The following is a 22,254-nucleotide window of genomic DNA, read 5'->3' as shown; positions in this document are numbered from 1 at the left end:
TGGAGTAAAAAATATAACTGAATTTCAACAAGTAACATCAAATTTTAAACAAGCCTCTATTCCATTACTTAAGAATAATGTATACACTTGTATCATTTTAAAAAGCAAAAAAGATGGCATTCTTTTTATTTCAAAGAATAGTTTTTAGTTCATTCATAAAGTTTTTTCATGAAACACTTATTTCTATTAATACACAAATTATATTAAATGGAAGTATTAGGATATAGTTCAACAATTAAATCATTTTGTTGAAGCATATGGGATGAGTTTGTAATATCAAAGATTTTCTTATTATTTGAGCATAACTTTAAAGTCTTACGCAAATCAAATGCTTTAAAGTAAGAAATATGGAAATATCAAGATTCGCTAGGTTTATTTACTTTCCCTCTTTTTTTTATATATTATTTGTCCTCCTTATGTGGCTATGACAATTTGCTCACAAATTGGTATGAAATATACAAAGATTTCACAAATTTTCCAGATTTTGAGTCTTAAAACCACATCTCAATAAGAACTATAAAGAATAGATATTAGTTCTTTCATTAAGTTTTTTCAAGAAATACTCATTTCTATTATTGTAAAGGTTATATCATCAAAACTAATCGTGTATATAACTCTTTTCCCCATTGACTGGTTATTAACTCCCTTTTTACAAAATTCAAGAGAGAACACATAAGTTCTCATCGAAATGTAAACTATTTCAAAAAAACGTGATTGTTTACACAGGTATGTTTAGTTCTTTTTGATAGCCTAAAGTGGTTTCCATCTAAATTTCTAACAAACGCAAGGAAAGCAACAAATCATGCAGTGTGTTTTCCGTGACTTTTTTTTTTCTATTTGTTTTATTGCACGTTGAAAATGTTATATTCCCCACAAAATTTGCTGTTCTCTAAAAATGATCCTTACTAAATCTCGTTAGCTTTTCATTTTTGAACGGAGCATTTTCATACTCTCGTTAATTACTTAAAAATGAATCTGGCATTTAATAATCAAAATACTGGTAGTACTATAATTGTCTTTTGTTAGATTTTCATGTGGTATAAGTAATGCAGTGTTTTCCATCACTTATTTTTCTCTACCTGTTCGCATTTTGATAGAGTTAACATAGTGTATGTTCGCAAATTGATACACTTAAAATAGTGTAGTTATTTGTCGTTAATATTTATCAGAAAATTCACGCAAAGTTATTATTTTAGATTCTTTTGTAAGTTTAGTATCCGTGTTTCTTTTGTTTACTTTTTATAATATATCCCTGTAATCATAGAATCACTATAATCATAGATTATTGAATCATAAGAAAAATATGGAATTAAACATAATTACAAAAAAAAAAAAAGTTTACTGAAACTAAGCTGCATAAGACACTTTTTGATAAACTCCTAATCGATTCGATTTTGTGAATTTTGTCATGGAAAAAAAATCACCAATTGATTGGTCTAAGTAAATTTATTTATGCATATTAGTTTATGTTTAAAAATCATTAACTACATTCATTTTTTTTAACCTACCATGCTTACAAAAACCAGGCAGCAAAGGAAGTTTTTGAAAGGCACCAGCACTATAAGGCACCAGCACAATGATAAACATATAATAAACATATTTTATTAATGTCTGTTGCCAGGTATACTTAAGCAAAAGATGGAGGCTGAAAATATTTGTAGAGGACAGAAGTTTCAGCTGGTTTCTCAAGGTTCCCCTTTAAACACTGTGGTTGGGACTCCAGACAAGAAAAGTGACCGAATTGAGCTGAAACATGTGTCCTTCGGTACTGTTATGGAGCTGGTTAAATCTCTTGAGCTTTTAAAGAATCAAACTAAAAATTTTTTGAAAATTCCAACACCCTAGATGTTCTAAATGTTATAAATGATGTCAACTTAAATATACCAAAATATTGAAAAATAAAAATCAGACCTGGGGAACAACTCAACCTGGCGGTCACTTTGGTCCACACTGAATGAGGAAATAAAAAATTAAGTAAGCAATCTTGATGATAGCACTTACTTACAAACAGAAGTGGATAAAAGTGATCATGAGTGTAAAAGAGTTTTAGGAATTGAATGGGACTCAAAAAATGATGAACTTATTTTCCAATATAATGACTTTATAAAAATGTCACGTGAGCTTAAAACAACAAAAAGGAATATCTTAAAAGTTTCGGTATCAATTTACAATCTGTTAGGCCTCGTTTCGTCTATAACAGCCAGACTAAAAACAATTTTTCAAATTTTGTGAAGAGATAACATGAGGTGCGAGTGGTGAGTGGAGAGAATGCGAGTGTGAGTGGTAACAGTAGTTGAGAAATGTTGAGGAGCTGAGTGTTTTATGAGTAAAGAGATTTGCTTTCGTTAGAGATGAGGAGAGAATAATTTCGGCAAAGCTACATGGATTTTGTGACAGCTCAAGAGAGATGTTTAGTGCAGTTGTTTATCTTAGAAGTAAGACGAGTGTTGCTGTGAGAGTATTACTTTTGGCAGCGAAAACAAAGGTTGCGCCATTGAAATAGTTATCTGTTCCTAGGTTAGAACTGTTGGGTTGTTTGCTTTTGAGCAAATTAATAGGACAAGTGAAACGAGCAATAGAAAATTCAGTTATTATTAGTAATGTTAGTTGTTGGACAGATTCAGGTGCGGCTTTGAAATGAATTAAAGGAAAGGAAAATTTGTGGAGCTCCATCAATGATGGATATGCTTGTTGGTTTTGTTGGACTTGCAAAAGAAAAAAATTCTAAAACTTTGATAAACCAGTTTTTGCTTCCAAAACATTGTCGGACACATTGTTAGAAACACTGAATCATATAGTAAAGATTGTGAATTATGTGACGTCTTGGACTACCAGCACAATAAAGAAACCCCACAGATACCGACCCGGTACCGAAGGTTTAAGAGAGATCCAAAGATACCAAAAATCGACAGTTTCTAATCAGACAACTAACGACTAGTGATTGGCTCGCGAAATAGCTCAAGATTTGAAAACTAACTTGCGTTTCTAAAGCACCACCGTCATGGCCTTACAAGACGCTTCAGAAGCTTACTTAATGGGTCTCTTCAAAGATACCAACTTGTGCGCCATCCATGCTAAGCCAGTAACCATCATGCCAAAAGATATTCATTTGGCGAGAAGAATCAGAGAAGAGCGAGCCTAAAGAGTGCTCCGACAGAAATATAAAATTAAGTTTTGCTAAGTTTTCTTACATTTCCTCTATTTTTTTATTTTAACTATCCTCCTTATATTGCTACGATAATTTGCACATGAACCGGTATGAAATCTACCAACGTAGATTCTTTTCCGTTTCAAGTGCAAATTGTCAAAGGATATATGAGATGCAGCTAAATGTTGCTAAAAATATTTTCATTTTACCATTTATTGGTTACGGTGTACTTAGTCCAGCTTTAAAAATATCCTCCAAAAATTTTTTTGTTCGACACGCTTAATATGTTGCTTAGTGTGTAATGCCCATGGTTATTGGCTCATCCACAAAACGATGAACAGACTGGGATTGCAAACCTCACACTTCACAAATAAATAAACAACTGCAAATAATAAATTAGCATTTATCAATTATCTTGTTAACTTTTTATCTTAGTGCCATATTCATTAAGTGCCATATTCATTAGAGTTAATAGTTTTTCATATAGAGTAGCTCTACCATCGAAATACTATTTTTAACAGCTCAAATACATTAACGGATTGTCTTAAACATGTATCAGTTAGGTTTGTTCTGAAGGATTTTAGGTAATTGACATTTTAAAACTTTGGTGTGCTTAAGCCATCGTGATGAAAAATGTTGCTTAGGTTTGTTCTTAATTGGAAGGCTAGTTAATCACAAGTCTTTTTTTTACTAGTGATACTCTCTTGAATCAGATTTCAGTTATCCCTCTCTGTGGACTTTTTTTTTAACTATCTTTTTCATAAATTAATAGAGATAAGCTATCAGTTGCATTTTATAGCTTTCAAATCCAGCAAACTGTTGATTGACTTACTTAACATGTGGTAATTTGTTATTAGCATTTATCAGAAAATTCAAGCTATGTTAGTATTCTAGATATGTTCATGGTGTAGTATCTACCTTTGTTTGATTGCCATTGGATAATTAAATCATAAGAAAAGTGTGGAAAAAAAACAAATACAAAAAATAAATTGATGAAACTAAGTTGCTTAAGACTCTTTATCTTGAATTCCAAGTTAATTTGAATTCTTGAATTTTGTATTTAATCGATTCAATTTGAAATCGGTTCCATTCTTTCTACAATATTATTAAAACTATCCTATTTGACTTTGTTATAAAATTTAGAGGAAAAAAGTTTCAGAATAGTAGTAATAATAACACTAATATTATTTATAATACCAGTAACATAATATTATACAAATGCTCTTTGATTCCATTTAAATGATAACAGATTAAGAATATTTAAGCCTATAAATATCGTGGAGTTACAAAGTGAAATTTAAATACCAAGTCTCAGAGAATCAATCACTAAAACCAATTGTGTATATAGCTTATTTTTCCCATTGACTGGTTAACACCTTTATTTTTTACAAAATTAGATATAGGAACAAGCAAGCTGTCAGCAATATCTAAACTTTTTAAAAAGAACGTAATTGTTTATACATAAATGTTGTATAAGATCTTTTTAATAGTCTAAAGTGGTTTCCATCTAAATTACTAACAAAAGAACAGTGCAAAAGCTAATGAAAGCATAAACTTCATGTAGTGTTTTCCGTCACTTCTTTCTGTCTGTTTACTGTTTGTAAGTACATTTCGCGAGCCAAATAAGGAGACTTTCTCTCAAAATAATCATTATAATCAAAATAAAAATTAAATTTCAATCACATTAATCTTATACTAAAGCTCTTTAATCTTCAGAATGAACCTCGCATTTGATAATTAAAGTATTGTTAACAATATAAGTACCTTCTTTAAGTTTTTTACGTGGCATAAAAGTTTTAAAACCCCAGTCACTATTTTCATTTAAAACTGGCTTTTCAAATGCTTTTGATAGTTTTGGCGGTAAAAAATACTTAACCCAATGTTGCTTTTTCTCACTTTGGTCTAGAACGGAAAGTGTAACTTTTTTTGTAAAAGGCCATTCCAGCAAGTTATCATATTCTCCTTTCATTAATTGAAAGAAAAGAGAAAGATGATTGCCTGTTGCTTTACCACAACCGTTTACATAAACAATCAGGCGCATTTTATAGCCATATTTTCCTGAATAAAAACAATTGCTGTGCAGCTCTTCGGAGTCAGCTGCAATTGAATTGAAGATACTATTAAAATCTTTTATCAACCATATAAACTCTTTGCGGCCGCCATCGTTTTCAAAAGAACTTACTCTTTGTGTCAAATTTTTTGCATCATTTTCCAAGCGCTCAACTTTTTCCTTCAATACAGTATTTTGATTTTGAATGTCACTTAATTGCTTCTCAATTCTGCTTCTCAAGATCTCTCCAGTATTAACCTTGCTAATCGCTAAAGAAAGATGATCGTTCATGCAAGATATCATGTGGACATCACGTTCCTGCTTTATTCCCTACAAACAGAACAAGTTTAGATAAGCAGTTTGCTAATACAGCCCAATAGTTCAATAGAATAGTTAAAATAGTTTTAAAAATGAATTTGCAAACAGCCATGAAAATTGATTGACAACTTTTAATATATAAAAACTTAAGAAAATCTATAAATAATTATAAGTTAAAAATAATAGTGATTCACCAAAAAAATTGGTGTCACCAAAAAAATTGGTATCACCAAAAAAATTGGTCACCAAAAAAATTGGTATCACCAAAAAAATTGGTGATACTGTTAAAATCTTTTATCACCCATATAAACTCTTTGCGGCCGCCATCGTTTTCAAAAGAACTTACTCTTTGTGTCAAATTTTTTGCATCATTTTCCAAGCGCTCAACTTTTTCCTCCAATGCAATATTTTGATTTTGAATGTCACTTAATTGCTTCTCAATTCTGCTTATCAAGGTGTCTCCAGTAGTAATTTTGCTAATCGCTAAAGAAAGATGATCGTTCATGCAAGATATCATGTGGACATCACGTTCCTGCTTTATTCCCTACAAACAGAACAAGTTTAGATAAGCAGTTTGCTAATACAGCCCAATAGTTCAATAGAATAGTTAAAATAGTTTTAAAAATGAATTTGCAAACAGCCATGAAAATTGATTGACAACTTTTAATATATAAAAACTTAAGAAAATCTATAAATAATTATAAGTTAAAAATAATAGTGATTCACCAAAAAAATTTTTTTTTGGGTTTTCACCATGTAATTTGTCAATTAAAAGTTGTCAACCTTGCACCTATACCTTCACAAGTGTAATAACTATTTTATTATAATAATATTATGATTATTTTTCGTTATGAAATTGAAATCCCTTACATTCGAGGAACAATTGTCTGCAGATGATAGTGGCAAATTTAATATTTAAGAAACTTGAAAAAAATTCCCCCACCTTTTAATTTTTTTTTTGCTCATACATCGCTCAGTTTAACTATCGTTTGCAATTTTACATTTAAATTTTAAATGACATTCTAGACTGCTTTTAAACTCATTCCAGCTGTTTCCATTTCTTTAAAACAATTCATTTACAGATGGTTGTTAATTATTTTTTGTCATTTGGATCCTAGCTGCACCGTTTGAACTCGCTCCAGCGTCGGGCGAGTTTTTTATATATACTTATTTTATTATTATCATACTTTATTTTAGTTTCTGTTTCAGATGCGAATATTTAATATTTATTCATGAATATTTAAGAAGATTGTGGAATATTTTAGAATATTTTGGATAAACTATCTCGTTTTCAGAGCACGATTGCAAGCCTTAGAGAGAGGAAGAGAAATGCAAGACATTTTATCACTTTTAAACCACAATAAAATGCCCTAATGAAATTCCAGCAACAGTGTAAAGTCAAACAGCTGTATTTGAATGAAGAATGTACCCTCCTCTTCTAAATAGAAGAGGAATCCAAGCATTCCATATGATGAAAAGCTAACCAATTTCACGCGGATGGCGACAAACCGTCACATTTTTGGAAACTTCACTTCAACAGGGATAAACGGCGTTTGGATCGAATCAAAATTATGATTACGGAGATATATTTGCTCTGGAAGGAAATTCTAGACTTTCCACTCCGTGATTTTTCAGAATGGAAAAGCAAGGATGATAAAGAGCTCTACCAGAAGCAAATTAAGAGTGGAGGAATGATTGGTTATTCAATAGTTAAATAACCCTTTGGAAATAAAAATAAAAAAGTAAAAGTAAATAATAAGTAAAAGTAAAAGTAAATAATAAGAAATAAAAAGTAAAAGTAAAATAACCCTTTGGAATCCATCCACCCTAGAAAACGAATCCGACAATCAAAAAACTCAACCTCAACCCAGCTCTTCTCAATCGCAACCAATGCAAACAAATAAAACTGTCTCAGAATCTTCGGATTCTGAAACCTATGGTTTTTCACCCAAGACGATAAACTCTTCATCCATTTCATCTTCTCCTGAATGCAAACCGAAATACCAAAGAATAAGCACTACAACAGCGCGTTTATTAAAAGTGAAAAACTTTGATGGTAAAAGAGTGCAAGAGGATTTAGTAATCAGCCTGAAGGATGTCTCTCTTCAGGCTGATTACCACATCGTTGCGACAGATGATGTAAACACAGGCGTTCTTACATGAACTATGTTAGACATTTCGTCAAAACAAAATAACTAGGTCTTGAGTCAGCTGGAAGAAACTCCCAAATTTACAACTCGCCAGAAAGAACTCACGTGAGATATATACTGTTATAGCATTATATCTGATTCCATAGTGACGCTGCATCCTCCCTCCGGCATGCAACTTCATCTGCAACAAATAGGCCAATGTTTGGTTCCATTCGCAACACTACAATGAAGCGTCCTTCAAAGAGCTGTTTACAACACTCATTAAGATAAAATCCAAGAAGGCAGTTAAGTGTTTGGAGACGCATTGGTCAGTCGAGGAGACAATAATTGATTTTCCCAGGTTTATCCAATTGGAGGAAGGGGGGGGGGGGGGGGAGGGAAGAGATGCGGGGGAACTTTTTTTTAAAAAAACCAATTTATATTCTTAAATTACACATAAAATTTTCTCAATTACAAGTGTTTTCACAAAGAATTTTTTTTTGTTATTACCCTAACCTACATTTATACACTTATATATTTATGTGAAAACATTTTTCGAAAAAGATTTTCTCACCTTGAATGTGCACCCAATGTTTAAATATTCACAAAAGCGAACAGTACACGGACATTCGTTTTCAACATGTAAACCCATCTAAAGTAGAAAAACAATTATCTTACATGTAAAACGTCTTCTAACAAATATTAAGACTTTTTAACTCGAAGTTTACTCGATGTACCAAAAATCCGAATAAAAACTTTTTTTTTTTAGAAAAAAAGAATTTTTACTACGCAAAACTAAATCAAAAAAAATAAATTTAACCAAAAAATAGAGTTATCGACAAAAAAAACACCAAGCATAGAAATTTACCAAATGAATTCTGGATCTTATTTCAGGATTTTTATTGAGTTCATACAAATCTTACATTACAATTAGGTTCAAATGGATACATATCTGGTTAATTAGCTCGCCGTGTCGTTTAAAATATTTTTCTTAAAAATTTAAAACCTGATTCTTGGACGAAAAGCTACATGAAAAATTAGTAATGGTAGAGCAATATTATAAACAATTGGTTCTTAAATATTTTAATCGGAATAAATCAATTTTTTACGAATTAGGTTGGTATACTTTAAGGTTTTTGAGGTTTGGCAATCGTCCTTTTTATTTTATGTGAACAACGTAAACAAGATCTGAATTTCTAAACGTTCTAAAATCTCAAGAGGTTTAAGGATATAATCCGGTACAGTATAAACACTTATAGACAAAACAAATACTGCATTCATACATTTTTGCTTAAAGCCCATTAATAGTTTACTTCCTCCAATTTTCGTTTTGATACAATAAACACTTAATTCCAGATATATTCAGGAACATCCTCAACTATTACAAAGATCAGGGTGCGCTTAGCTCCACTATCTTGATACTTTGAAGAACAGGAATGTAAATTTGCAGCATCACACGCATTACATGCAACTTCAAGAAACCCCTTCCTCTATCCATATCTATATGCACAAACGCTTTACAAGGGTTTAGCTTCCTTTTATTTATAATGTACATTATGAAATCACCTGAATTTTTGACAAAAACCAAACTGTAGTTAAGTTTGATTCTGCTTTTCGTGTAAACTCCATTAACTATGCAACATTGAAAATATAATATTGGTAATATAATATTCTCAAATATAATATTGGTAATACAATTTTTTTAAAGAAACACTTTAGACTGGAGACCATGACCTGAACTCCTGTTTCGGAAAGGTCCAAAACAGTCTATAGAGTCTGAAGCAAATTAAATTTAAAACTCTCAGAGTAATCTGATTTCGGAAACTATCTTTTATTAACCTATAAATAGATTGAATGTTGTCCCTGGTATTAGATTTTCATTTTATATTTAAGCCTTGATAATATTTACAGTCAACTGTAAAGCAGCAGTTGTATAGGATAACTCAGTAAGGTATTTTTTTTTCTTGTTTTAAAGGCTAACTCAGTAAGGTTTATTGCTGCCTAACCATTACAGCAATTATGATCTACCAGCATTTAAAAAAAGTTGATTGACAAGAATGAATAAAAAAGAAATTCAAACTTAAACCAACAACAATCAAATTAATTATTTTAACTCTTTTTTTTCCTAGAATGCTTAGAGCATAATATTTAAAAATATGAGGTATATGAATTATTTTGATAACTAAGATAATGGTAATGATAAATGATAGCTAAGATAACTATGAATATTTGATAATTAAAAAAATGGATAATAAAAATAGCTTATCGGTTTATGGCTTATTACGCCTTCTGTTGCAAATAATGTATACTGCTATTCACGAAAGTTTAAACGATTGCAGAGTTTTCAAATCTAATCTTCGATTTTTCTTGAATAAAAATCTAGCGGAAATAGATATCAAAATAATTATTTTTCCAATTTGGTAAATAGGTTATTTGTTAATAGAATAAAAAAAAGTAGGTTTTGACTCATTACCGTTTACTCAGAAATTTCATTAAAAGGTAGGTGATACAAACTAAGAGGTTTCACAAAAGCTTAAACGATTTTATTTAGGATCAATTATTTGCTAATTAATTGATAAATCCGCTGCGAAATTTTTTTTCGCAGCAAATTTATCAATTAACTAGCAAATAATTGAGTAGTTTTTCAATCAAAAAATTCATCACAACATCATCAGGCAGCTTTTAATTCATTAAAAATCAACTTAAAATATTGTGAATTTCAAATTAATTTCAATTGCGTGCAAATGGGTCGAAAATCAGTTTCTAGTGACATCAAATGGCACGTTATTGGTATGGCGCGGACAAAAAATCACACAAACGTTCAAATAGGCAAAATACTTAACATTTCTGAATATTGTGTTAGAAAAACCGTCAAAACCTGGGAACTTACCAAGGACGCCTCCGACATGCCGCGTACTGGGAGACCATCCAAACTCAGCAACCGTGACAAAAATGGTATATTCAGAATGTGCAGAGAAAACCCCAGACTCAGCTACAAAAAGCTAGCACAAATCTTCAACGAGACAAAAAATAACCCTAAAGTTAGCAGAGAGCTCGTGAGACGAACATTGTCGGACAAAGGTATTGGAACGTACATAGCTGCTAAAAAACCTATTCTTTCAATCACGGATAAACGTAAACAACGAGTGTGGACCAAAGAAAGGCTGGACTGGTCTGTAGAACAGTGGGCAAAAGTTATTTGGAGTGATGAAGCTAACTTTCAAGTTGTAAACCGCAAGGGAAGAATCTTAGTCAAAAGATTTGCAACTGAGAAATACTCAGAAAGGTTTTTGAAATATCGTCGACAAGGCGGTGGAAGTTCGGTTGGCCTCTGGGGATGTTTTTCTCACAAAGGTATAGGCTTTTGTGAGCTGTATAAAGGCCGAATTAATCAATACACCTACAAGAACACATTGGAAACGTGCTTAGTTCCATCAATCAGACACTTGTATGGCAGAAGCAAGCAATTCATCTTTCAACAAGACGGGGCTTCAGCTCATACAGCACACTCAATCAAAGAATATTTTTTGAAAAAAAAGTTCAATGTGATGCCCTGGTGCCCTAGATCACAAGATCTCAACCCAATCGAAAATATTTGGTCTTGGATCGACAATCAACTGACATACCATGAAATTCAATCAACTCAGCATTTAAAGCAACTTTTGAATGAGTACTGGCAGAAGGTACCTCGCGTGATGTGCATTAAATTAGTTGAATCAATGTGTAAACGAGTTTATCTTTGCTATAAAAATAAAGGAGGACACCTCAAATATTAATTTCGCTTTTTTTTTCCATTTTTAGTTCGAATGCTGCAATTCGTTTAAACTTTTGTGCTTCTTATTTTTCCGATAAGATTTTTTGAAATAGCTTTTTTCTAAGTAAATATTAAAATTTTTATAACATGTTCATATTTATTTTAAAGCTAATTACTTTTTCTTTAATAAATAAAAAAAATTAAGTCGATATCATTTTACAGTTTTTCTTTATTAAACAAAAACCAAACATACTTGATAAAAATTCTGCAATCGTTTAAACTTTCGTGAATAGCTGTATATCATGTAAATGAAGAGTACACTGTTCTAAAGTAAACAACTCGCTTTAATTGGCCTTTAATTCTTTTTTGGTTATGAGAAATATTTAGCAACTTTTTTGTATATCGCTGTAATTTCAATAACTCTGGACCATTCCATGACCTCATTAACCTCGTAAGACACATAAATCAACTCCAAGAACTAACAAATTTCGCAGTTTTTTTAAATTGACGATTAAAAAAGAATTAAAAAGAACAAACGCTTCTCACATTTCTGACAGGATTTTCACAGATGAAATTAACTGCTACAGTCTACAGTTTTATGACATTTAAAAAAAGAAAAAAAAAAAAAACCTTCATACACCTACCTTTATTAAAACTACTATACTTTATAACTAAAAACTCCTTCTTAACAATTATACCTATCATTATAAGGTATATATACCTCACCACGTAAGATATTTTTTAAGCCACAATAATTGACACATTCAAGAGGAAAGTTCTTGCAAACTTCTAAGTGGTTCTAAATGTAATAACAAATTAACGTTATTATCAAAATGTTCAAAAAAGATATTTCCTTATTACTATTAGTTCCTCGTGACATTCTACAGGATTGAAATATAAAGTTTTAACATATTCTTTAAAACTTGTTTTATATTTGATAATAAACTTTATATAAACTTAATGACATTACTCTGAGATTTAATTTTAGTCTATTTAAAAGTTTAAACTTTAGAACAATATCTACGTATATATCTAAAACTTATAATATTACAAATTATCAAAAGCTAATTATGTTTACAAAGAAAATCTGTTGTATGCGACTATGTTTGTAAATGTTAAAAGCAATTAAAACAATTCAGATTAAACTTGACTGTATATTGATGAAGTTTCTTTGAAATCTTATGAATTTGAATTTGAATGGTTTTTGTTAAACATATTGGAGGCATTTTTTTAAGCATAAGTTGAATGCAAAATTTTTGAAGAAGAGAGTCTTTGATGAGTAATGATTTAAAATTGCGACATTTTTCTGCAAAAAAGTTACATAGATAAATTAAAAAGGATTTTTAAGTCGCAAGTTTAACTACATTTATGTTGTATAATAAAAGCTAAAATCATATTTTTTAAAAAATTTACAGTACCTAATCCATGTAAGGTTAATTATTTCTCTATGTCCTTTTTTTTCAGGTTTGTAATAAAAATTATTTTATTTTGAATGGAAATATTATTAAATCTAGTAATAAGCAAATGGTTTGTTTAACATTTAAGAGCACAATAAATATATTTTAAATGACACTGATTTGGAAGTAATTTTATTTACAATTAAACAAAACGATTTTTAAAGAGCTAATTGCAAGAGAGCACTGAGTATTTCTGAAAGAAGATAAGTTAACATTCAATTTCTTTAATAGCTTTAATTACTTTTTGTCATATTTTCATGCAGAAACTTGAGTAAAACAATATCACTCACAGCTCACCAATTTATCTTATGAGGATAATACCAATTTATCTCATGAGGATAATATGAATCTGTTACCTGCAGATTATTATAAATAAATTTCTCATGACAGTATAAACACTCGACAGTGCGATAGTTACAATCCAACTCCAGGTGTTGATTTAGTTCATGCCGTATAAAAGAATATGGACAACTTATATTTGGGCAATTTACTTTTGCATAACCGCATTTCTTTTGGTGATCCTAAAACAAACAGAAATATTAGTTCATTCAAGTCGCAAATTAAAATGAAAACACGAAATAAATGTGAAAGTAGAAAAACAACTAAAAAAAAGTACTCCTCAATTTTTGTTTCAAACCAAGTAATAGTTTTAACACAATAATATAAGAAGATCAAACATTAAAAAAAAAAAAAAACAATCATTCCTGTGGGAATCTTATAAAATTTTGAACTTTTGCTTTTGCGGTATCCATAAGCTTGGGCACAGAATAAGAATCGAAACCACTTGATGCTTTTTTAAATGATATTTTTTATATCATTAACATTTCTGCAAAGCTTTTTTCATTTTTTCATTTTTCTTTTAATAATAGCCCAGTACTTTTCAATAACTCTCAATTCTGGGCAGTTTGGAGGATTTTCTATTTTAGGCACAAATTTCACATTATTCTTTTTATACCATTCCATAGCTAGTTTACATTTATGACTTGAAGCTAAATCAGGCCAGAACACAGGTCTGTTATTGTGTGATTTAATGAGAGGTAAATGGCGTTTTTGTAAACATTCTTTAACATATATTTGACCAGAAAGTGTGTACTGACAAATATAATGTGTTAATTTTTTGCCACAACTGCAAATAGCTTGCCAAATCAAAGCTTTTTTAGCAAACTTGTCATGTTTTGTGTATTTAAATTTCTTACCTGCTTTTTCTCTATATTTGGCAATATAAACAGCGCCAGAAATTTGTTGATGGTATTTGATATAAGTTTCATTGTCATATTTGATATAAGTTATCATATTTGATATAAGTTTCATTGTCTTCAATAATACAGAAATTTTTGGAAATAAAATTGCCATACAACTTGCCATCCACTGAAAAAAAATGACGTGCTTATTCTTTCACATTTATTTCGTGTACACGCTTTATACAAATACTTTTATTAGGAAAGGAGGTGTAAATGCCATGAGAATGTGAAGTTATAGTTACAAATAGCGAAATTCAGAAATCCAAAAAGACGGCAAACAGAATAGATAATAGATGGTATGTGATTTTTTAGAGTAAGGATCTTTAAACTTCAAACATGATACAAAACAAAATTTAATTTTTTTTTTTTTAATGCTAGAACATCCTCACAACTATCAATTTACCTTTTACCAGATTGTATTTACACAAAATATTTCTTTAAGTTATTATGATTCATGATTTTTATTCTTTAAGCCCAATATATTTAGTTTAGTTTGATATATTTAATCTTTAATACACATTTATGTTTTGGCAGAGTGATACTTGTGTGTAATCTTCTAGTTTTACTTCATAAGAAACTGCTTCCTTAAAAAGAATTACTTTTTTAAAACAAACATCAATAAAATATCTTTTTTGAAAAATGTTATCTTACAAACAAAAAAGCAAATGTTGAAGATACATATCAAAATAACTATGGTTTTAAATTTAGAAGCAAACTATTTTAAACAATTCCAGGTGAACTAAAAGTAAATACAAAATCTCACTTCAGCAAACATGAATTCGCCTGTCCAATCACAACCAACTGATTTGCATGACACTCTCAATCCCTGTATTTGTCTTTGTGCGCCTTTATCTAAAAATATCTAAGAAGAAATTTTGTTGAAGACTGAAAGCTTCCTTTTTCTGGTAATATCATTAACCATTAAAAAACAAATTTTGCATATGCTATATTAAAAGCCCAAGGTTAAAAATTTCTAAGTGCAAAAAAAATTTTGAAGCATGTTTCTGAAAAGAATATTGATATTTTTTTTTCTACCGAACTAAGTTCATGTAAGTGATATTCGAATATGTACTTTTCAAGTTTAAGTTAAACACTTCACATAGCTTACCATCTCCGGTGTTATTTCTGATCTGTCCAATGGACAGAGTAATCTGTTACTGCTTCTAGAATTAAAAGGACATTTTTAGAAAGATTCTTTTTAAAAATGTTCATTTGATGAAAGACTTTCTTGTTTCTCTTCGTTTAGCTGGCAAGTGTTTGATAAATACAAGTAGCAACAACAATACAATTCTGATTGATTCAAACATGAAAGCAAAGCTTCTTGTCTGTTTATATAACTGTAGTGGTAAAATTTGAGTGTTTTATAAAATTATAACAATTTCAACTCATCCAAAATAGATTTAGTTTTATACTTAAAGTCATATGTAAAGTTATTTAAAATACAACTCAGCACTCATGAATTGATCTTGATTACAAGCATCAGAAACCTGTGCCGAATTGCTACCTTTAGTAAAAATATTTTCAGAGTAAAATATTGCTAAAAACAAAATACTTTTTCATTTCCTGAAGGCAAGAGTTGCAAAATCTGTGGCCACATTCTTTTATTTGTACAGGATCGCGCAAAGTCAATCGACAAATAGGGCACTCAAACTCATGTGCATAAGAACTTAAAAACTTCACATTCAACACTTCATCAGTCTGTGTCTCAGCGATTTCCATTATTTTTTCTAAAAGAGCTAACATTAAACCCTATTATCTTTTTTATAACACGATTGTATGATTGCATAATTGAAATTTATTGCTTTTACATATGCTGACAGATACAAAGATTGGTTCATTTACGAATCTACACGCGAAGTAGCATTTAGTTAAATCAAGCGAAATAGTAAATTATATCCATAAAAAATGAAACCCTTAAAATAAGATTTTTTCATAGGTTATAAACTTTTGGTGGTTACCCAGTAAACATGCTTTAGTTGGTCCAACTGACGGGCCAGTATTGGCTATAGTTGGCTAACTGTTGGCATTTCTTGCCACCATTAACCGACTGTGTACCGCGTGTTTTTGAATCGTTAAAGTTTCCCGTATGTTTTATAAACGTATCTTCTATCTTCTATAATATAATTCCTACAGAAATGCTTAACATCGTTTCGTCATTAGTTACTAGGCTTTGATATAGTTACTAGGCTTCTCTATCTATCTTCTATCTTTTATCTATAATACAGGGTGACCACAAAGTATCCGCACAGATAAAGAGCTTAATAAAAAGCATGTAGAAAGTATTTGGAACACAAATTTTATTTTAAAACATTTATTGAACTATAACAATTATGATTCAAAGATTGAATTCGAATTTTCCTCCATCAGCAAAATAACAGGCCTGTAGGCGTCTCGGGAATGCTTCGACGGTGGCGAGCAAGTAGGCAGGGTCCAGAGAATCCCAAGCTTTCAGTAGTGATTTTTTTAAACTTTCAATATTTTTATGCGGCTTTTGGCATGCCTTTCCTTCTAGGACGCTCCAGACTGAGAAATCCATCGGGTTAAGATCGGGGCTCGATGGCGGCCATTGAGAAAAGTTGATAAAATCAGGAAAAGTTGCCGCACAAAAATTCTGAACTGTCTTCTTTTTATGGGCTGGAGCTCCATCTTGCATGAACGTCCAAATACGATTTCCAAGTTCTTTTTGAGCCCAAGGAACAATTTATAAGTAAATAAATAAGAAAATAAATAAGAAAATACATAAGTGCTTTTATGCTTATATTTTCACAAGATGAAACCGTCTCGTGTGCGGATACTTTGTGGTCACCCTGTATAATTCCTACAAAAATGCTTAACGTCGTTTCGTCATTAGTTACTAGGCTTTGAATTAGTTACTAGGCTTTGAAAGAGCGCGTTTTCTTAACGCACGCGGTCATTGGAGAGAGATCTTCTTAGCAAAACCTTTTTCCTTTTGGAATTTAATTATTAGTTTAGATATATTACATAAAGAATCATATTAAGATAAATAATCATCGTTAAGATCATACTACAATTGAAGTAAGTAAATAAAATAGTTATATATACATTTTTATTAGAAAAAGTAGAAAGGATTTAGATTTTTATTAGAAAAAGTAGAAAAGATTTAAAGTAGAAAGGATTTTAATTTTTTAAATCGTTTATATTTTGTTTGTTTTAGCTTTTCTTTTAGCATTTTTATTTTTGTCATTTTATTTTTTAGAAGGAAAATAGGGGTATGGATGTTATTTAAAGTTATACTAATGCTACTTCCATAAAATGGTTATTACTACTTTAAAATTTCTGTGATGCTATTAACTATTTTTGTTCTTTTTTAGCAAGTTTAGAAAAATGAATTAAAAGTTTGTGCCAACACTGACATGGCATGTCACATGTTATTGTATGTAAAGGTTATATTTTATTATGAAGATTACAGTTCTTATGAAAAAAAAAAAAAAAAAAAAAACAGAAGAAGGTAAAGAGTATTGTTTGTAAATATATATTTTGTTTACTTTGAATCTTTTTAAATTTTCTTGCATCATTTTTAAAATTTTTGTTTGCACACGTTTATTGTTTGCATATATGCTTTTTTGATATGTATGTGTATCTGGTAATAAGTGCTTTATAGTTGTTTTATCAATGTGTTTTTATAGCAATGTAAAGTGTTTTTTTATTGTTTGTGTATGTGTTAATATGTGTTATATAATTATTTTTAAATTGTGTTGAAATATGAATGTAAGGTATATATTTAACTTTACATAAATATTTAAACACATTGTGTTTTTTTGTTGGTACATATGTTTGTATTATGTTATTTTCGTGTTTTCAAAGTGCTGTGACTTGGTAAACATGTTGAGCAAGGTTTGTCAACTTTGCCAGCCAATTGATGTACTTTTAACAGAGGGTTACACGATAGTTTTTAGTGTCAAACTGTTATTGCTTTAGGTCTTGCTGTTTTTAAGCCTTTATTATTAAAGATTATTCTAAAAATACATAATAATGTATTTTAATAACATTTTGCATAATGTTGTTGCTTATGTTTTGTTATATATGAGTGTTATCTTTCTTAAGTTATATTATATACATATTAAATTACGGTGTGTGCTATTGTTGTGTGTTGTTGCTGTAATGTTTTTTTTTGTTATCTTTTGAGTTAATAGACATTTGGCTTAACTTCATGTTTGTGTCTGTTATTAAAAATGTTAAATAGGTAATTTTGTTAAAAATCGCTGCTTTTAATCATTTACTAAAAGCCAATTAACTATTTTGCCATATAAACAATCTGTTTTATCTCAATTTAATTTTTTGTCTTTAGCGCTGTTTACTACATGATTTTGCTATAAATATTTTGGAATCATGATGTTCCAGCATAAATTGCTATAATTGCTCTAAATCACTATAATCTCCCTTCACTTAATGAGGTTGCGGTTGTATTTGTTGGTGAAGATGGTGCACTACCTGCTTCCAGGGAATATGTTATTTACCCAAGAGGTCATCCTCTTAAAACTATATCAAGTATGTCTGCCAACTTAAATCCTATGGTTTATCCTCTATTTTTTCAGAGGGGTGATGCTGGTTGGCTTAATGAATTGGTTCACAACCCTGAACGTGCTACATTGGTTAGAAATCATGTTACATTATCTCAGTATTACAGTTGTAAACTTTCAGTTAGATAATTTTTTTCTTCACTCTTATGGCAAAAAACTGTTTTAGCAATATGCTATTGATGCGTATGTTAAAATTAAAGGCCAGCGCTTTGCTTTCATCAGAAATAACCAAAACAAACTGAGAAGCGAGCAGTATAATGTCTTACATGAACATGTAAAGAATTAAATGCAATTGATAGGTTGTTAAAAGATATTTGCAACAACAACTTTCCGTTCTGAGGAAAAATCATTCTTTTTGGTGGTGACTTTAGGCAAATTCTGCCTGTTGTGAAAAGAGTACAACAAGCTGAGATAGAAGAATCATGTATAAAATGTTCTTTGCATTGGCAATTGGTGCAGAAGTTTGCATTAAATGAAAATATGAGAGTACAAGATGGGGAAGGTGAATTTTCCATATGGCTACTAATACTTGGGAATGGAACAATATCTGTCAAAGAGGATCCTTTAAAGGATGCATTGAAATACCTAATCCGTCCATTATTATAGAAAATGAATCAATTGTTGAAAAGATTTTAGGAGATGCTGATCAAAATAATCATTCTAAATGTGTGATTTTTCCACCAACTAATGTTGATTTATTATCAATCAATGAAGAAGTGCTTGAATGTCTGCCGGGTGAGGTCAAAATTTTTTTAAGTGCTGATCAAATTGATACTGATGACCTTAATGAAAGAAATAACTTTCCTGTTGAGTTTTTGAACAGCTTAACTCCTTCAGGTATGCCACCTCATTGTTTAAAATTGAAAATTGGTTGTGTAATTATGCTACTTAGAAATATAGATCTCAAAGCTGGGTTATGCAATGGTACTCGAATGAAAGTTTGTGCTCTTCAAAATAATTATATTGATGCAGAGGTTTTGACAGGTGTGTGAAACGAGTTTTTCTTCCTCGAATTCAGTTGGCTCCATCACATTTTAATTTACCTTTTGTTCTGAACGTTGTCAGTTTCCTGTCAGATTGGTTTATTCAATGACAATTAAAAGTTAAGGTCAAACATATGATAGAGTTGGAGTATATCTCAAAAAACCGTGTTTCTCATGGATAAATATATCTGTCATTTAATATTGTTATAAAATGTGTTTTTATGTGTTATATAAAACCATATTTGTTTATAGTTGTATATATGTTTAAATTATGTTGTTTCCATGTTTTCAAAGTGATGTGACTTGGCATTATGTTGAGCAAGATTGATAACCTTGCCAGCCATGTGGCGTACTTATAGCAGAGGTATGACTTGGCAACATTTAGTTCCAGGCAGAGTTACTACTTTAGAGCTAGGTTGTGTTGTCTAGCCTTTTTTAATTATTCTGGAAACACATAATTATGTCTGTTAATGTTTGGCGCAATGTGTATGAGAGTATGCAACCTTGATCTTTAAATCTATGGTGTTTTAATGTCCTAAATTTGAACCAATTGAATAACTAATATTGAACATAAAAACAAATATACTCTTATGTATTTATATGTTTAGTAGTAAAAAGATAAATATAGTTAACTTTAAATTGATTTTCTAATTTTGCCTTTCATATTTTAATTTGTTTTGTTATTTTCGCTGGATTTAAGGATCAAGGGTGTAAATATTCTATTGTTACATGTTATTGTTGTGATGTTTTGTTTTGATATTCATTTTTAACAATAGACACCTTCATGTTGATGACTATTGTTAAAAATGAATAATAGGTAGTTTCATTATTGGAACTTACTGCTTTTTTTTTATTTACTAAAAGCCAACATTATGCTTAAAATGCAATTTATTCTTAATTTGATTTTTTTTTATTATTATATGGTATTGTTAATCCTTTTGTACTTCGAAATAGATTTTATAGTTACATTTTCGATAAATGTTTATATTAACTGCCATGTCAAAATAGGTTACTATAAAAGGTGAATCGATTTTCAGTTTTTATGTGGTGTTTTTTTTTGTTGTTGTTGTAATTATAGTATCATAATTCCTTTTTTTTGTTGTTTTTTTTTGTTTAAGATTTACAATTAACGCATTTATACGATTTATAAAAAGAAACCTGATTACCTTTTATTGTAAATTTTTGTCAGTTAAAATGATATAAATTTATGCAATTAGTTCAATTTTTTTAAATTTTTCTCTATTTTATGCCTAATAATTTGTTGTACGTAACTTAGGGGATCTTTTTAAACAAATGGTGAATATTGTAGTTTTACGCATTTGTCAAATATCGAGTTACTTAAATTTTATAAGGTGTTTAACTAATTTATTAGCTCAGTTTGCATTTGCAACACTTTTGAGGAAAGAAAAAATTCTTACATATATTAAAAAGAAAAAATTATTATACAAGTAAATGATTGTTTTACATTTTATTATTCTGGTAAAAGGTCTTCGTCAAAAAATTGATTACTCTTAATACAAATAACTCTATTCTCCTGACCACCATTAAGGTAAAAACGGGGAAGGGAGGTCCTTTATGTAGTGTCAAAATATTTAAGAGAGTTAAATTTCGAGTAACAAAAGGAATTTTTAGTAAATGGTAGCAAATTACCGTTTACTAAAAACTATTGAAACAAAGAGGCCATATATAACAATGGTCAAAGTAGTGCCATATATAGTAAAGGTCAAATGTTCAGTTATTTTTAATAAATTTATTTAGTTGTGTGCATTTGACGTTTTTAAGACAATTTCCGTTTTTAAAGAAACATGTATCAAGGGGATACCAAAAAATTAACAACCCATGTATAATTTACGTTGGCTTTATATTAATCTCATTTGTTAAATGTTCCTGTTATAAAAAATATAACAAGAATTTAGCTTTACTTTTTCGTCAATTTAAAGCATGATGAAGTGTTATTATTTTGTGTCAGCAACTAAAAATGTATTGTTCTGAACTTAGTAATGTCGAGGAAAATGGTTCTGCCTTACACTAATATGTCAGTTGTAAATTACTCAAATAATTGGTAAATTATTTTACCTCCGCGTACTTTTTATTTTTATTTTACAGACGGTTTAATTTTTTCAATTTAAAGGCGTTTTTCTAAAAAGGTATAGTTTAGATTTCGCAACTTTAATTTAAGGAAAACAGCAACTATAAATTAAGTAACAGACCGACCATAACCCGTATTACAGGTTGCTTTTTGCTAGTATAAATTAATGGTATATGCAATTGCATATACAACATGACATATACATTTCATATTAAGCATGCATGACATTTATATTATATATATATGTGTGTGTATATATATACATATAATGCATATAATTATAGCATTTTATTAAAAGGAACATCGACTTCTAAAAACTATGAGAAAACTATTCAAAATTTTGGGGATCAGGAAAGTAAGGTTTTGGATAAATTATTTGTTTGTTGTTTTTTTTTGTTTTACTACTTGTTATACATTGTATATGTGTTACGCATACATACAGAGCCGGATTTACAGGCAGGCCAAATAGACCATGGCCTAGGGGCCCCGCAAAAAAAAAGGGCCCCAAAATCGAATTGCAACAAAATTAAATTTTAATTTTTGG

At 29.9% G+C, this 22,254-nt stretch overlaps 2 protein-coding genes across 4 annotated transcripts; one reads left to right on the top strand and one right to left on the bottom strand.

Annotated features, from left to right (window-relative positions):
* Positions 1-4,332: 4,332 nt before the first annotated feature.
* Positions 4,333-16,205, bottom strand: LOC149887304 (TNF receptor-associated factor 5-like). Its single transcript, XM_090089470.1, has 8 exons — positions 15,650-16,205; positions 15,206-15,260; positions 14,861-14,959; positions 13,213-13,377; positions 12,121-12,198; positions 8,220-8,297; positions 5,863-6,060; positions 4,333-5,528 (listed from the first exon to the last, which is right to left on the bottom strand). The coding sequence occupies exons 1-8, from the start codon at positions 15,838-15,840 to the stop codon at positions 4,854-4,856; spliced, it is 1,539 nt and encodes a 512-aa protein (XP_089945596.1). The 5' UTR covers positions 15,841-16,205; the 3' UTR covers positions 4,333-4,853.
* A 790-nt stretch (positions 16,206-16,995) lies between these two features.
* Positions 16,996-21,750, top strand: LOC149887303 (uncharacterized). 3 transcript variants are annotated; one of them, XM_090091812.1, is made up of 3 exons: positions 16,996-17,133; positions 17,315-17,566; positions 18,407-21,750. In XM_090091812.1, the coding sequence occupies exon 3, from the start codon at positions 19,154-19,156 to the stop codon at positions 19,628-19,630; it is 477 nt and encodes a 158-aa protein (XP_089947938.1). In that variant the 5' UTR covers positions 16,996-17,133; positions 17,315-17,566; positions 18,407-19,153; the 3' UTR covers positions 19,631-21,750. The 3 variants fall into 3 exon arrangements, with proteins under 3 accessions (XP_089947938.1, XP_089947937.1, XP_089947936.1); XM_090091811.1 differs by having other exon boundaries at positions 17,430-21,750; XM_090091810.1 differs by having other exon boundaries at positions 17,315-21,750.
* The last annotated feature ends 504 nt before the right edge of the window (positions 21,751-22,254 follow it).

This window comes from Hydra viridissima, unplaced genomic scaffold (assembly GCF_058129835.1).
Source record: "Hydra viridissima isolate aposymbiotic clone 2 unplaced genomic scaffold, HvirCarnegie_v1 scaffold_6, whole genome shotgun sequence".
Taxonomy (NCBI): domain Eukaryota; kingdom Metazoa; phylum Cnidaria; class Hydrozoa; order Anthoathecata; family Hydridae; genus Hydra; species Hydra viridissima.
Note: the sequence above shows the minus strand (reverse complement) of the source record. Positions and strands in the feature narration are given on the sequence as shown.

Bases quoted from the DNA above. Each gene is read 5' to 3' on its own strand.
- LOC149887304 (XM_090089470.1), bottom strand. From the start codon at position 15,840: ATGTTAGCTCTTTTAGAAAAAATAATGGAAATCGCTGAGACACAGACT. The intron at 12,199-13,212 runs GTAACAGATTCA...TATTACATTTAG, and splicing joins TTATTTATAATAATCTGCAG to AACCACTTAGAAGTTTGCAA. The intron at 8,298-12,120 runs GTATATATACCT...TTTCTACTTTAG, and splicing joins AAAATATCTTACGTGGTGAG to ATGGGTTTACATGTTGAAAA.
- LOC149887303 (XM_090091811.1), top strand. From the start codon at position 19,154: ATGGCTACTAATACTTGGGAATGGAACAATATCTGTCAAAGAGGATCC.